The following is a 15,052-nucleotide window of genomic DNA, read 5'->3' on the forward strand; positions in this document are numbered from 1 at the left end:
CAATTATTTTCAGAGACCTGTGCCCGCAGTCGATGTTCCTTTACTGTAACCTTAATAAAAAGCATGAAACTTACATTTACAGAATCACGTTTTTACATACTGAGAAAGATATAAAGGAAGGAAAATAATTACAATGTTTGAAGCACATAATTACCTAAATATTTTGTTGGCCTCAACATATATTACATTTGGCCGTTCCGTATATATTAGTCTATTGCCTGAATTTGATTTATACACCTAGTATGTGCCTGATGTGTGTTGGTATGTGAAAGTCAATTGAAAATCAATGTAGTTGAAATTTACGGCATGATATGTGACTCATTTCACTATACAATAGTAATATTTAATAATAATATTAATAATAATAAGTAGGCTAAATTATCGGTTTTCAGATATTTCAGTTCTCAGAAATCAAACTTTAGCTAACTAGTTCCTTTTGATTCGTGTCTTCTGAGGGCAGAAACGCATGTAGCCAATAGCCTACTGGAGTTTTCATGATAGCAACAAAAGTGAGAACCACCATTCATATGATCAATGTTGTAGTTGGCTAATAGTTGACAAATATCCACAGAGAAACTTTGTTTCAAATAAAACGAGGCCAGCCTCTTTATTTTCATTGATACTTAATATTGTATTAAAGCAGAAATGTTCGCGTTGTCACACAAACAGTCGAACAATCGTCCCAGCTGCATTATATAATTATTTTCAGATTCAGCGTGTCTCGAACAGTCTCTTGTTTTCCCATGTAGGCCTTAACATCCACTGTCTTCTGCAAAAGTTCAACTTTTTGTTGTCTTGGTGTACAACATTTTGTAGTTGTTCACGTCCCACCATTCATGGAGGGATCTATACGCAGAGGTTTCCCTTCACAGTTTATGTTCTTTGTGTCATCTCATAAATAGCCTAACGTTTAGCCTGTTAGGCCTATTCTTGTGAGTCCTTCATAAATAACGTATTTTTTTGTTGTTTACTTTAAAAACCCAACGTTGTGTTGCGGGACTGTGTGACGTCACAGACCCAGTGCCGCAGCGTGTTTTTTTGCCTTCAGTCTCAGGTCAGCGATGCTCGAGTTTTTGTTGGTGGTTTTTGCGGCCGCTGCTGCCGCCACCACTGACGCTGCGGAAGCGGATTCCGCAGCTAACGTCGCCAGAGGCAACCCGAAATGTGGTGCTGGAAACATCATGTACGGCGCGTGCGCCGCCAGGTGCGAGTGCAGGTGATGGTGTGCGTGAGCCACTGCGCTGTCCAGCTGCAGCTGCGCCTGCACCTGAAAGGAGAAGGGCGGCACGTTGCAATGACTATCCTGGACGCACGGGTAGGGAGAGAGGAGGAGAAACACATTAACTTAAGAAAGACTATACAGAGTTGTTACTGGGTACTGAATCAATTGCATTTATCATTATCACTGAGGATGCATTTTCTGAAGGAATATGGTGTCTAAAATCCTGACTATTCACCCGGATACAAACTCACAACTCTCACCTAATCTTTATTTAGCGGTCTAGGGTACAATGGGGGTAAAGGCTAGCCTAAAGGAAAATTTACCTTTTTTTCTGGTCACAAAGTGTCTCAAGATTTAAGAAAAACATTTATTTTGATTGAATATTGATTAAGCAAAATAATTTGAGTGAAAAGAAATAACAGTAGGTTATTGTTTTTTTTTTAATTGGTGGCCAGCCTTTTATCCCACACCTGGGTATATCACATAGTGATATCATGTACATACCTGAGCAAAAGTTATAGGCATAATTTGTCAACTTATGCAAATACTTTTGAGACATCAAGATTATTTTAGTTACAAATTAAGATAATAATTACTCAAAATAACTACTTCATAAAAAGGTCCATAATTTCTTGTTAATTATAAACAAAATAATCTCCATTGTGATTGGATAAGTCAATGTGAACCCTCTTTAAACACTTATATATCAAATGTATTCACCCCACGTAAAAAAACAGTTAGTTTAACAGGGGCCTTTAGCCCTTGCAACAGGTGGGCTTTTTACCACAAATGCCATCATTTCACTTATTGGAAAGTTATTGAAATTTGTTTTACATAATCACCTTGAACACAATATTGAAAATGACAAATATGTATTTTTTCTCAAAATAAATGTGATAATTTCCAGGATATTCATTAGCTACATAAATTTACAACATTTAAAAATATAGTAAATATTAGATCAAACTGCCTCAAAATCAACCTATAGACATTACAAGCAATGACCTCATAAAAAAAAAAAAAGAAACATTTGCAATTCATGGTGACATACAGGTGTTTAGGAAAGCTTTGAAGTGGTTGTTGATGCTATTTAGTGTTTGGTAGAAAATAAAATCAAAGGAGCCTTTACCCCGCAGAGCATTTAGCCCCGTTTTAACCTACTTACAAATATTTTTTAAGTAACATTCAGATCAAAGTGTCTATCTGAACCCAGTATTTAGCAGTTTGGTTGGAAGTTGTGCCTCCGTGGGCACTGAGTTTGTCAAAGTCACTTACCTGTTGGAATGGCATGCGCAGAGCTCCCACGTTGACATATGGAGCGACACGACACGCTTCAAACTGACTCGCCGCTCCGATGAGAACCCCTGAGAAAAGAGAGAGAATTAAGTTTTCTTCAAACCAGTGATAGGCCTACACATAAAGACTTTCAATTTCGTTTTTCATTAAAGCCTAATTACTTTCGTCTAGACAGACGATAATACTGTATAAGCCAGTGTTTATAGTCCTTCCTTTAGTACCACTAGCACTAAACATTTTAAATGTCTCCTTTATCTGACACACCTGATTCTATTGATTAGCTACAGTAATTAGTAGAGTGCTCTATGATCTAAAATGTGTGTGTGTGTGTGTGTGTGTGTGTGTGTGTGTGTGTGTGTGTGTGTGTGTGTGTGTGTGTGTGTGTGTGTCAAATGAGGGAAACATACAAAATATGTAGCAAGTGTTAGTGGTAGGTCTAGCAATTCAAGCAAATAATTTAGGCTACACATACTGAAATGATGCAAACTAAATAAAGATTTAAAACAAAAAAATTGCCTATATTTTTATATTTACTTGTTTGATGTACAAACAAACCAAGACGAGTGACGCACCTTTATGCAACTGATTTTCCTGCTTTCTGCATTTGGCCCGTCGATTCTGAAACCATACCTGAAACCAGAAGAGACTGAGCTGCTGGAGGGCATGTGTAAATTTTTCCAAAATGAAAACAATATCGACAAATGAATATATCCCTGAGGACCTCTGAAATATTTATGATGCTTAACCGACATTTTAATTATTAGTCTACATTTCTACAACGGACGAATTGACATAAAAGGCGGCCAACTCACCCAAAACAAATGGGCAAGAAATGTAAAGCCAACGAAAAGAAACAGAAGCTCGATTTTAAATATGCATCTGAAATCGGGTCATTATCATCCTCCTCAGCAATAAATAAATAAAAAATTTTGCAATCAGAGAATCGGATTGCTTCTTTTAGGACTCGAATCTCCTGTATCTGATTCTCCATATATATATCCCGGGGATTCGTGTCCCAAAAGAAGCAATCAGATTCTCTGGTAGCAAATAACCAGCCAGATACCACAGGATTAGACATCAATAATAATATTGAGAGATTAATTGCATTGATTAATCTGCAAGGAGCTTGTGCTCAATGGTTATATCTTGATGACTGTCATAACACAACCAGCACAATCCCTTTTTAAGACACTTTTTCCATTTGATTACGTTGCGCTGTAGGTTATGTTGTGAGCATCAGTGATTTGGAAACGATGTTTCTCATTAACATGTTAATCTTATTCGAATCCGCACTGTTTATGAATTTCAACCAAGCAATCCATAAGACATTTGCATGATACGTCTGGTCATAGGCGGGGCCTATGACCAGACGTACACATATATACGTGTACAATACACATATATATATTACAAATATGTGTATTGTAAATAATATAATGATATATTCTTAAAATAATTGTTTAAGAAATAAAATAATACAAATGCAAACGGGGCAACAACAAAAAAAAACCTTGGTGTCCCCTTCAAAAATTGCTCTTGAGAATTGTTATGTTTATTGTCCCCCCCAATATTTTTATGAAATTTTCGCCCCTGCGTCTGGTGTCAATGATCATAATGTAATTTTCTTAACGGTAGAATTAACTATATGGTTGAGACTATGTTAAATATGACTTGTCCCTTAATATGGCAGAAAGTCTTTGAGCCAGCAGTGTGGCCTTGTCTGTGAATAGTCTACCAGTGAATATGGAAAGAGCATCAGATCTTTATTTGGGGAAAAAATGATAGATAATTTATGTAAATCCACTGGCCTTGCTTGGGACAATGTGCTTTGGTAAGATCCCAAAAAGAGACGATGGTTTAACTTTTTCCAGGGAGGTCTTTTGAGCCCATTTTAAAAGGACCAATATATTCAAAGAGTGAATTACACATCCCCACCCAAGGAATGAATAGATAAAAGAGATTGAAATAAGATATTGTTGTTTTTCTTTCCTGATCAATCACACAAGAGCCAATGTCTATGTTGAATGTCATTATTCGGCTCAGTAGCTCGTCTCTGGTTACACATAGATGTTTTATATTTCTGTGCAGATGGTCTTCCCCATCCTAAAAAGCACACTACAGATGTTGCCTGCAGGGCCAATGCGCACAATTCAGGGAAGAATTTCTTGTTCACATGGTTCAGCGGCTGTATAAATCATAACTCAAGACAATGTTGGCGTTAAAATGTAAAATCAAATGTACTGTGTTGGACAAAGTCAAGTTTAAATTTTGACATTTTTTTTTTACACCGTTGATTTAAACGGCACAAAATTCGTTTGAATTTTTTTTTTTTTTTTACAAATCATCAATAACAAGAATAATTAGACTGATATCTAATTGCATTTATCAGGATAAGGTATGGAGTCATACATATCATAAGAAAGGTGTTGAAATCCGCATTCAATTTTCTCTGTACAACTTAGCATGTACAACTATATCACAACAATAAGAAGTGCCTATGCAACACAAAGACTAGGCTATTTAGAACAGCTGAATTTGCGTGCAACATAACTCTTTTTTTTTAATCGACATAATTGTATAGGGCAATACATTTTTTTATTTGTGTCTAAATACTTCGAAATAATTTCACAGTTTAAATTACTGTGTTCATTTTACAGCAGCAGTAGTAGTAATCAGTAAGTAGAATACTGTGTAATGTGATTACTAAATAACTAAATATGTAAATAATTAATGTCATTATGTTGTGCATAATATATCATTATTTCGCTTCTTATAAATACACTATTAGCCTATATTGTCTTGGCACTGTAATCTAAAGAGTTAGCCATTTTTCTTTCGCAAGGGAACCCTACATATAGGCTAGATGCAGATTAAGTGTCTGACCTGTACTCTGGCCTCCGACAACCCAAGCCTCTGGCTCAGCTCTTCTCTCATGAATGCGTCCGGATAGTGCGTCTCATCGAACAGTCTCTCCAGCTCGTTTAGCTGCTCCAGAGTAAAGTTAGTCCGACTCCTTCTCTGCTTGATTTTAGTCTGAGTCTCATCCTCCATCGGCTTACAATCCTCTTTACGTTCCTTTATGTCCGTGTCACCTGAACACAGAGCAGAGAAGAATTAAGGCTTCATAGATGTGAAAGAGGGCATAATGTATATGCCCATTGATGTTTTGTCTTATACACAGAGCTCTTTAATTATTTACGCGTTATACATATGCATCCAGTTCTTCTATCGACTAGATCCTTATGACAGGGTTATTATCCTACTGCATGCACAATGAACAATATAGCAAAACAAGTCAGCTTTATGAAGAAAGAAAATCAGTATGCTAAAGACAATAATTGGCCTAACGTACCTGAATTAAAATTATTTCTGTTAACAATAATAATAATGCAAATGAAAAACGTATCAGTTGTTTAAAGGATAAAAATAACGAAATTACAATGTCTGCATTATTTTTATAATAATAATAATAATTATGATTATTACTATACCTGTTATTAAAATTGCAGTATTGTTGCTGTTATAGCCTAATCTATTATTTCGTGATATTGTTAAAAGTCACTGGCTTCCAATTATTCTATAGAATTATAGATGTGGCCTTCAAAAAAAAAAAAAACAGACATCATCTCTTATATCAGCTTTTTACAGTCTACATCAAATGAGTGTAGTTTCATATAATATAAAAGCATTTCATGTATGTGTATCTGACATCAACGGGTATATTTTTTAATATTTGTATAACTTTTTCAAGCGTATTAACATACGCCAACAATGTTTCATAAATAGTAGCCTAATGTAATATTTATTCCCCCAAAAAAAAAAGACAAAGTCTGCAATTCACCAATGAATAAAATAAATCGACAATGTAATTACCTGCTGCTTCATTTAATAACTTGTAGCTTAAACATCGTTTGATTCTTATTTAGTTTCAAGTTTCTCCAGTCATATTTTGACATATAATTATCATGTAGCCTGGCCAAATTAAATGTAACTTAAAATCGAAAATAATCAAATGAGGAAGATATATAAAACATCCAGAATAATAGTCCTATACAGAATAATTGAAAACGAAGAAGAAATAAGGCATATGTGTGACTCAATTATATTTTACAGTAGTGTACAGAAATGATAGGCTAGAAAGACTTACCGTCTGTTAGTTTGGGGCTGCTTGTGTCTGTGCTCCTTTCTGACACGACCAAGTCCGCTTCCCTGACCGGCGATGAGCGCCCGCCGCACCGCGTGATCCTATTCACCTCTTCGCAAGCCGGTTCCACCGACAGGCTCTCTCTATTTCTCATCGAGCTTGTCTCCAGCACCTCCCGGTAAGTGATCACCTCCTTCTTTTCCTTCACTTTCTGATCAAAAGATTTTGACACAAACGCGGTAAGTTCTTCCATTACTGCTCCCAAGAAGTAGAAAAAACACAATGTTTCCTTTAGATCCTCAGCAGTCCATAGGACATCAACAGCGTTTCTCTTTTGTCGGCCTAAATGCGAGAGGATGTGATGTGAGATCTTTAACAATTCTTGTTGCGTAGTGAACAGACTTGTACCGCTACAGACCGATTCGCTATTGAAGTCACACTATTTATACTTTGCGAGCGTCTGCCCTTGATCCGCGCATGTTACCTCCCGTCGCCACGAGCCCACTTCTCATGGGGGGGGGGGGGACCTTATCTGCCCTTCAGATCCACATCACCCTTCTACGGCTACTGGCCATTTATCCAAGATTGACAAGAGAAGCAAATTAATGTAATTAAGCGTGGACTGGTTAGGGTTTGGAAACACCAGGGATGATGAAAGTGGTGGTGGAAAACTCTGCTGGGGTGTGGCCAGAAAACTACTGAAATTACAAGGGCACACATGGACATGACCTTTTCTTCTGCAACTCTTTAATCTGAGCTGGGAAAAAAGAGACAGTGACAGAGATAACGGGACGAGCAAACAGAGGAAAGAGGAATACATGTGCACTGTGATCACGTAAGTGACACATACAGTAACAACATAATTGAGAGGCTCTAACATTTTAACCCACACTTCTCTTGTAGACGGGAAATTAAAGTGTTAGCATTCCAGAACAAAACTAAAGGCCTGTAGGCTACATTACAAGGAAAATTGCAGGTTGTTTATTTAATCTTCTTACATGTTTTAAACGATTTACTCAAATGTTGAGAGTGTCTTCGGTTATCTACGACTGTCACTAATAGTTATAGGCCAATTATTGATAATAATTGTAGGAGGAATGAGCATCATGAAAAAAAACAATTTAAAGATCATCTAAATCAATACGGTCCATTTGATTATTTTTATACACAAAGTATATATCGAGTAAAGGTTATGTTGCTATAGTCTTTATTAAATATAATCTTAAACAAAATATTAATATAGAGGTATTATAAGCTAAATAGGCCTACACAAAATACTTATGATAAAGAAATTAGCTGAAAAAACATGTGCTGTTTTTGCGTTTCGTGCGTCTCAGTTTTTAGAGACTGAAAGGAACATTTTCACCATTTAAGCTTTTAAAACATATTTCAACTCTCAGAGGAGAGGATAATTGCTTTCGTTATTGCTGATTAGCAACATCTGCCTTTAACGGTAATATTTTAAACATAGGCCTAAATTCTTGAGGTTTTGTTCTGTTTAGATTGTTAATAGGATTCAGTCAGTTAGACTACTTAAATTATTGCATATTTGCAAAGTAAAGCTTAATTACCTTTAAGCCTAATGGATAATTAGCTGTGAAAGCAAGTGTCTTTGGGGATACAGAGAGAATAAAAGGACAAAATAAGCAAGCAAGATCGGTGGTAAATGATAAACTAAACTAGACGACCTTATTGGTAAATTACAATATAAAAATAAATACACATCAACTCTTCTAACAATCCTCACAGCTCCATAACTCATTTAGCCTACTTCAATGAAATATTTATCAAGGTTGTTTATCATAGACATTATTAATGTTTCCTATTTTGCCCCCCTTTAAAAATCTAGATAATAAAAATATTTAGCCATACGTCATTAGTGTAACTACATTTGTACAGTATATAGCCTATAGCGTATACATGGGCCCTTTACTGTTCATACCGCTTAAATGTGCTTTAGACATTACAGACGATTTTAAATGTAATCTTTCTAAAAAAAATATTAAAGTTTGTCTAGAAACTCGAGGAGAATGATTGTTCATATTTGCTGTATACCAATGTAGGATCTAAGCTGTAGTTTTGGGACAATTCCTATATTCTTTTAATTAGTTGGCAAAAAAGTAAATTATAGGTTGAATAAAAATAGAGCAACTACCTTAAAAGCAGTCTTGAAGAATGAAAATAATAATTTCTGTTATGGAATGGTTTTCACCCAAGAATGTTTCTTGTCCTACGTGCAAACGAGATTATTTTCTTATAAAGAATTCTGCTTGACTTTTTAGAATAACATTTGAGCTGGTTTTAATGGTGTTTATTTTCTATACGTTAGGGCTACACTCATCATATATTTGAAATGACTTAAAAAGTCAATATTTTTATTTATTTGAAGTTAAATGCAATTTGTGTCCCATTGGTCTAAATCAAATGGGACATTCACATAATTGCTCTAGGGCTTTATATTACATGCTGACAAATGAATGAATGAATATACATACATACATACATACATACATAAAAGCTTAACCTGATCTAAAATTCTACTGTCTTTGTTTTAATAATTAATTTAAATCAGCCTACAGTTTATCAACACACACACACACACACACACACACACACACACACACACACACACACACACACACACACACACACACACACACACACACACACACAATCAATAAAAAAAAATAAAAAAAATAAAACAACAATTCTATTTCTATCTACGTCTTGCGCAATCATGTAAAGCTGGTGAAATTGTGATTATTAGCGATCGTTCTGTAATTGATTTGTTAATCCTGCTGCGGTCCCTCATCAATGTGCTCCAAATGGCTTATTTACGTCTGTTCTTCGCTTCATGGCGCTACTCTGTGAGTTTCCGGTGTGAAACGACAGAAGTGTGTATCAATATCTACTTAGACGCCCAAACATACGCAGATGTGTTTTAGACAGATTAGCAGTGTGAAACAAAGCAAGCTAGTGAAGCTGAAAGACTCAATGTTTTGCCGCTTTGTCTTTATTATTTAATTTTATGCTAAATCTTTGTTAAAGTATTCAAATTAGAGACTTTAAAGTTAAGTGGGAATTAGATCAAGTTAGTGCAGTTATGTTTTAATTATGGTAATTTAAAAAAAAAATCACAAAACTGTAGAAATGTCTTTTCATTTGCATGCTTATTAGACATGTCGCCTAAGTATTTGTTCTTGTAAAAAACGATTTCTGAAACATATCTCTTGTGTCCTACAGTCATAACATTGCCTGTATCCATCCACATTCTACATTAATCCATTGGTCCCAGGGACTGAAGAAAATATGTGCTGTAAATCCTCAGACAGGGAATAAAAAAGGCGTAGGAGGAGGAGAAGGCACAGTCAGCGCTCTTCCTCCTCTAGTATCTCAGGAAGCAGAGTGACCAACCGCAGAAAACACTCCAGCAGACGACCTCGCTCATGCTCCAGAGACTGAAACAGAGATACAGACAGGAGGTAGATGATAAGACTTAAAGTCTACATGAAATAAAAATTTCAAACCCCTTTAAAACTGAGGTGTGTAATTTCTGCACCACTGACATTGTTTTCAAACAACTTTCCAAATAGGCCCCCACCTTCTGTTGATTGAATAAACAGAAAGTCCCGACCTCCTTTATGCCATTGGTTAAGAATGTGTTGTTGTGTCAGTGCCGGGGTGCATTTCCCCAAAGCATCAGCCAAGTTTGTTCGCAAGTTACATAGCTTCCAACATAGTTCAACAATTTAGTTAAAACAGTATTGCTAAATTTTGTGGCTTGAACTACAGCTCTCCACCATTGGTAAGAAGTTTTCTTGAAGTTTGCATGTTGGATCTGTGGTTGATCCAAGATGGCGGCGCGGTAGCACGCAGCGGCCACTCCGGATCCACAATGGTGCTATTTTTGTTAAAAAAGCCCGACTTTTGCAACACATGGACATCGGAGCAACCAGTGTTCGTGTCTACCATCGCCAGACACTACTCAAATATAAGACTCATGCAAAAACCAAGCTGCATGATGACCTGCAGGAGGCGCTACGCGTACTCGGCTTGCTGCGGAGACCAGGCCTCCAGCCCTCGGCATCGCCTGATGCCGGTGGCCGGGGGAGAGGACGTCGTAAGCGGTGTGCGAGAAAGCGGAAGCACGGAAAGAGGGCGGGGGTCCATGCTAGGCTAAAAACAAACCCTAGCCGGCCGGCTCTCCCGTCTATCCTGCTCTCAAATGTTTGCTCCTGGACAATAAACTGGACTATATCCGACTCCAGCAGGCTACGCAGCGTGAGTTTAGAGACTGCTGCGTCTTTGTTTTCACGGAGACGTGGCTCAGCGACAGAGTTCCGGATGCCGCCATTCAGCTAGACGGGCTCGCCTCGTTTCGTGCCGACAGAAATACAGCTCTCTGCGGTAAGACTCGCGGTGGTGGCTTGTGTGTTTACATCAACACGGAATGGTGCAAGAACTCTATGCTAGTCTCTAGTTACTGTTCATCGCTGTTGGAGCTTGTGACTGTTAGATGCAGACCTTTTTATCTACCACGGGAATTCACCACTGTTTGCATAACCGGAGTTTACATTCCCCAACGCTAACGCTAAGGAAGCGCTCTGTGAACTGTATGGGGCTATGAGCTGAACTGCAGAACGCTCACCCCGACGGACTGTTTATTGTTGCCGGAGATTTCAACCATGCAAATCTCAAGACAGTGCTCCCTAAATTCCATCAGTATGTGGACTTTGCAACGATAGGGGCTAACACGCTTGATCTTGTTTACACAAACATCCCAGGCGCTGCACCGGCGGAGTCCCGCCCCACCTCGGCTACTCAGACCACATCTCTGTTATGTTAATTCCAGCATACAGACCGCTCGTCAGACGCACAAAACCACTTCAGAAGCAGGTGAAAACCTGGCCAGCAGGAGCCATCTCTGCTCTTCAGGACTGTTTTGAGTGTACTGACTGGCACATGTTCAGGGAGGCTGCAACATATGGCGATTCTACCAACTTGGAGGAATACACAGCATCAGTGACCAGCTACATCAGCAAGTGCATTGATGATGTCACTTTCTCCAAGACCATCACGACACGCTCAAACCAGAAGCCGTGGATGACTGCGGAGGTGCGCACGCTGCTGAGGTCCCGAGACTCCGCCTTCAGAGCAGGCGATAAGGCAGCCCTAAGAACAGCTAGGGCCAAACTGTCACGAGCAATCAGAGAGGCAAAGCGCGCACACGCCCAGAGAATCCACAGTCACTTCCAGGACAGCGGTGACACGCGGCGCATGTGGCAGGGCATCCAGGCCATCACCAACTACAGGACAACATCAGTTGCCTGTGACAAAGATGCCTCCCTTCCAGATGCGCTGAACGACTTCTACGCTCGGTTTGAAGTGCAGAACGACGTGATGGCGAGGAAGTCCATCCCTCCTCCCAACGACCAGGTGCTCTGTCTTACCACGGCAGATGTGAGGAAAACTCTACGTAGAGTCAACCCACGGAAGGCTGCTGGACCAGACAACATTCCTGGCAGAGTGCTCAGAGGATGTGCAGACCAGCTAGCAGATGTTCTTACCGACATCTTCAACATCTCTCTGAGCAGCGCCGTCGTTCCAACGTGCTTCAAGGCCACCACCATCATCCCCATGCCAAAGAAGTCTTCAGTGTCCTGCCTCAACGACTACCGTCCCGTCGCGACTTACACCCATCATCATGAAGTGCTTCGAGAGGCTCGTCATGAGGCAGATTAAGACCCAGCTGCCCCCTCACTAGACCCACTGCAGTTTGCGTGATCGTTCAAACCGTTCAAAGGATCGATGCCATCACCACAACCCTCCATCTGGCCCTCACCCACCTAGACAATAAGGACTCATACGTTCGAATGCTGTTCATAGATTTCAGCTCAGCATTCAACACAATCATTCCCCAGCACCTGATTGGAAAGCTGAACCTGCTGGGCCTGGACACCTCCCTCTGCAACTGGATCCTGGACTTCCTGACTGGGAGACCTCAGTCAGTCCGGATCGGGAACAGCATCTCCACCACCACACTGAGCACTGGGGCCCCCAGGGCTGTGTGCTCAGTCCACTGCTGTTCACTCTGCTGACTCACGACTGTGCAGCAATGCACAGCTCGAATCACATCATCAAGTTCGCCGATGACACGACCGTGGTGGGTCTCATCAGCAAGAACAACGAGTCAGCATACAGAGAGGAGGTGCAGCGGCTGACGAACTGGTGTAGAGCCAACAACCTGTCCCTGAATGTCGACAAAACAAAAGAGATGGTTGTTGACTTTAGGAGAGCACAAGGTGAACACACTCCGCTGAACATCGACGGCTCCTCTGTGGAGATCGTCAAGAGCACCAAATTTCTTGGTGTTCACCTGGCGGAGAACCTCACCTGGTCCCTCAACACCAGCTCTATCACCAAGAAAGCCCAGCAGCGTCTCTACTTTCTTCAAAGGCTGAGGAAAGCACATCTCCCAACCCCCATCCTCACTACATTCTATAGAGGGACTATTGAGAGCATCCTGAGCAGCTGCATCACTGCCTGGTTTGGGACTTGCACCGTTTCGGACCGCAAAGCCCTGCAGAGGATAGTGAGGACAGCTGAGAAGATCATTGGGGTCTCTCTTCCCTCCATCAAAGACATTTACAAAAAACACTGTATCCATAAAGCAACCAGCATTGTGGACGACCCCACACACCCCTCACACAAACTCTTTACCCTCCTCCCGTCTGGCAAGAGGTACCGAAGCATTCGGGCCCTCACGACCAGACTGTGTAACAGCTTCTTCCCCAAGCCATCAGACTCCTCAATACTCAGAGACTGGTTTGACACACACGTGTCCTGAGTTGCACTTTAATTACTGTCACTTTATAACTGTCTGCTACCTCAATAACTGCTATGTGCATAGAACACTATCTCATAGTATGTTATGTTTACATTTTAGAAACTGTCATCTTTTTGCACTACTGAGTACTGGTCGGCGCTGCACTGTCTATTGTCCTGTTCATTGTCAGTAATTTGTTGTACTGTCCTGTACTTTTTGCACATGTTTGCACGTGCACTTTATATAGGTATATATAGGTAGTTTATATAGGTATTTTATTCCGTTGTGTAGTCTCATGTGGTCCTATGTTGGTCCTTTGTTGTTTTTATGTAGCACCATGGTCCTGGAGGAACGTTGTCTCGTTTTGCTGTGTACTGTACTAACTGTATATGGTTGAAACGACAATAAAAACCACTTGACTTGACTTGATGTCATTGCATGTTCACGCCCTTGCTGAGGCTTCTATATATTTGGCTTATTTTGGAACTACAATTGGTTGTGAACAACATTGGTTGAGCACCGGTTAGCTTTTAATAATCAGGGCAGAATATCTGAATGCAAGTCTCCTGCAGTAAATTATATTCATTGGTCATAGAGGATCTGTATTAGACTTAACGGTGCATTCAGTAATTTGGGGCCAATTTAAAAAGTTTACACCTAAACAAATTCATTGTGTTTTTGTGAAGAGTGATCTGAATGGTGTACACTCACATGAGATGAAGACTGTACTCATAATAGTTTTCTATAAAAAAAATTGTTTATTATACATGGTGTGGGTCACCCCCTTCAGTGAGTTTCACCATGTTGAAATGACATGACCCGTGGAGTTTCGAAGTGAATCCTTGCGCTAATTGGCTGCAGCCTATGTAGGTATGCTTAGAGCAGTGTTGTTTGGTGATGTGTAGAGCAAAAAGAACACAATGGAACATACTTATTATCGTGCTTTAGAAATAGAGACAGCAGGAGATTCAGTAGCTCTACTGCCATGAAGTGAATAAGTTCTGAAGCAAGAAGTCAGAAAGACCGACAATGGCAAAAACTTGAGTAAACATTGGTACTGCATATACAAGGTGGATTGAGAAAAACCTGAGTAGTGATGCCGATGTTGCTTCTTTTTTTGTTAGACAGGTAAGGAATTATTAATTGTTTTAGACCACTCTCTAAAATAATATCAGTGGAATTTACAGAAAACTCATACAAGTTTCCCTCAAACTTTTTACATTTACACGTGTAGTCAACGTACTGTATGTTAGTAATGGGCAGTTTTCAACAACGTGTAATTATCTTTTCTTTGTTATCACTGCTATAGTAAGGGGGGCCCATCTACCTCCACCTCTATGAAACGGCAAATATCTTCATTCGTTTAGTGAAAAGTAGCTTGGCACAGCGATTGTTGTGGATTTTGTGTAAACCATGACTTTGGTTGCTTGGAAACAAATCAAGTTAGCCAAATACAGTATTGATGGACATGCTTAATTTGATCATCAAAAACAATTCTGACCATGACATTCTGTAACACTAGATAATTGAGGTTTATTTTACACTAAGCAATTATGTAATAAAG

At 39.5% G+C, this 15,052-nt stretch overlaps 1 protein-coding gene across 2 annotated transcripts; it reads right to left on the minus strand.

Annotated features, from left to right (window-relative positions):
* Positions 1-1,009: 1,009 nt before the first annotated feature.
* Positions 1,010-7,031, minus strand: LOC127629875 (short stature homeobox protein 2-like). Of its 2 annotated transcripts, none has more exons than XM_052107162.1 (5): positions 6,666-7,031; positions 5,402-5,610; positions 3,091-3,148; positions 2,498-2,586; positions 1,010-1,267 (listed from the first exon to the last, which is right to left on the minus strand). In XM_052107162.1, exons 1-5 carry the CDS (start codon positions 6,913-6,915, stop codon positions 1,010-1,012), a joined length of 864 nt encoding a protein of 287 aa, XP_051963122.1. In that variant the 5' UTR covers positions 6,916-7,031. The 2 variants fall into 2 exon arrangements, with proteins under 2 accessions (XP_051963122.1, XP_051963121.1); XM_052107161.1 differs by having other exon boundaries at positions 1,010-1,303.
* Positions 7,032-15,052: the final 8,021 nt, after the last annotated feature.

Source organism: Xyrauchen texanus, chromosome 36, assembly GCF_025860055.1.
Source record: "Xyrauchen texanus isolate HMW12.3.18 chromosome 36, RBS_HiC_50CHRs, whole genome shotgun sequence".
NCBI classification, from domain to species: domain Eukaryota; kingdom Metazoa; phylum Chordata; class Actinopteri; order Cypriniformes; family Catostomidae; genus Xyrauchen; species Xyrauchen texanus.

Coding starts and splice junctions, on each gene's coding strand:
- LOC127629875 (XM_052107161.1), bottom strand. CDS start 6,915: ATGGAAGAACTTACCGCGTTTGTGTCAAAATCTTTTGATCAGAAAGTG. Junction 3,149..5,401: donor TGTCGGAGGCCAGAGTACAG/GTCAGACACTTA, acceptor TTCTGGTTTCAG/GTATGGTTTCAGAATCGACG. Junction 1,304..2,497: donor TGCGCATGCCATTCCAACAG/GTAAGTGACTTT, acceptor CCGTGCGTCCAG/GATAGTCATTGCAACGTGCC.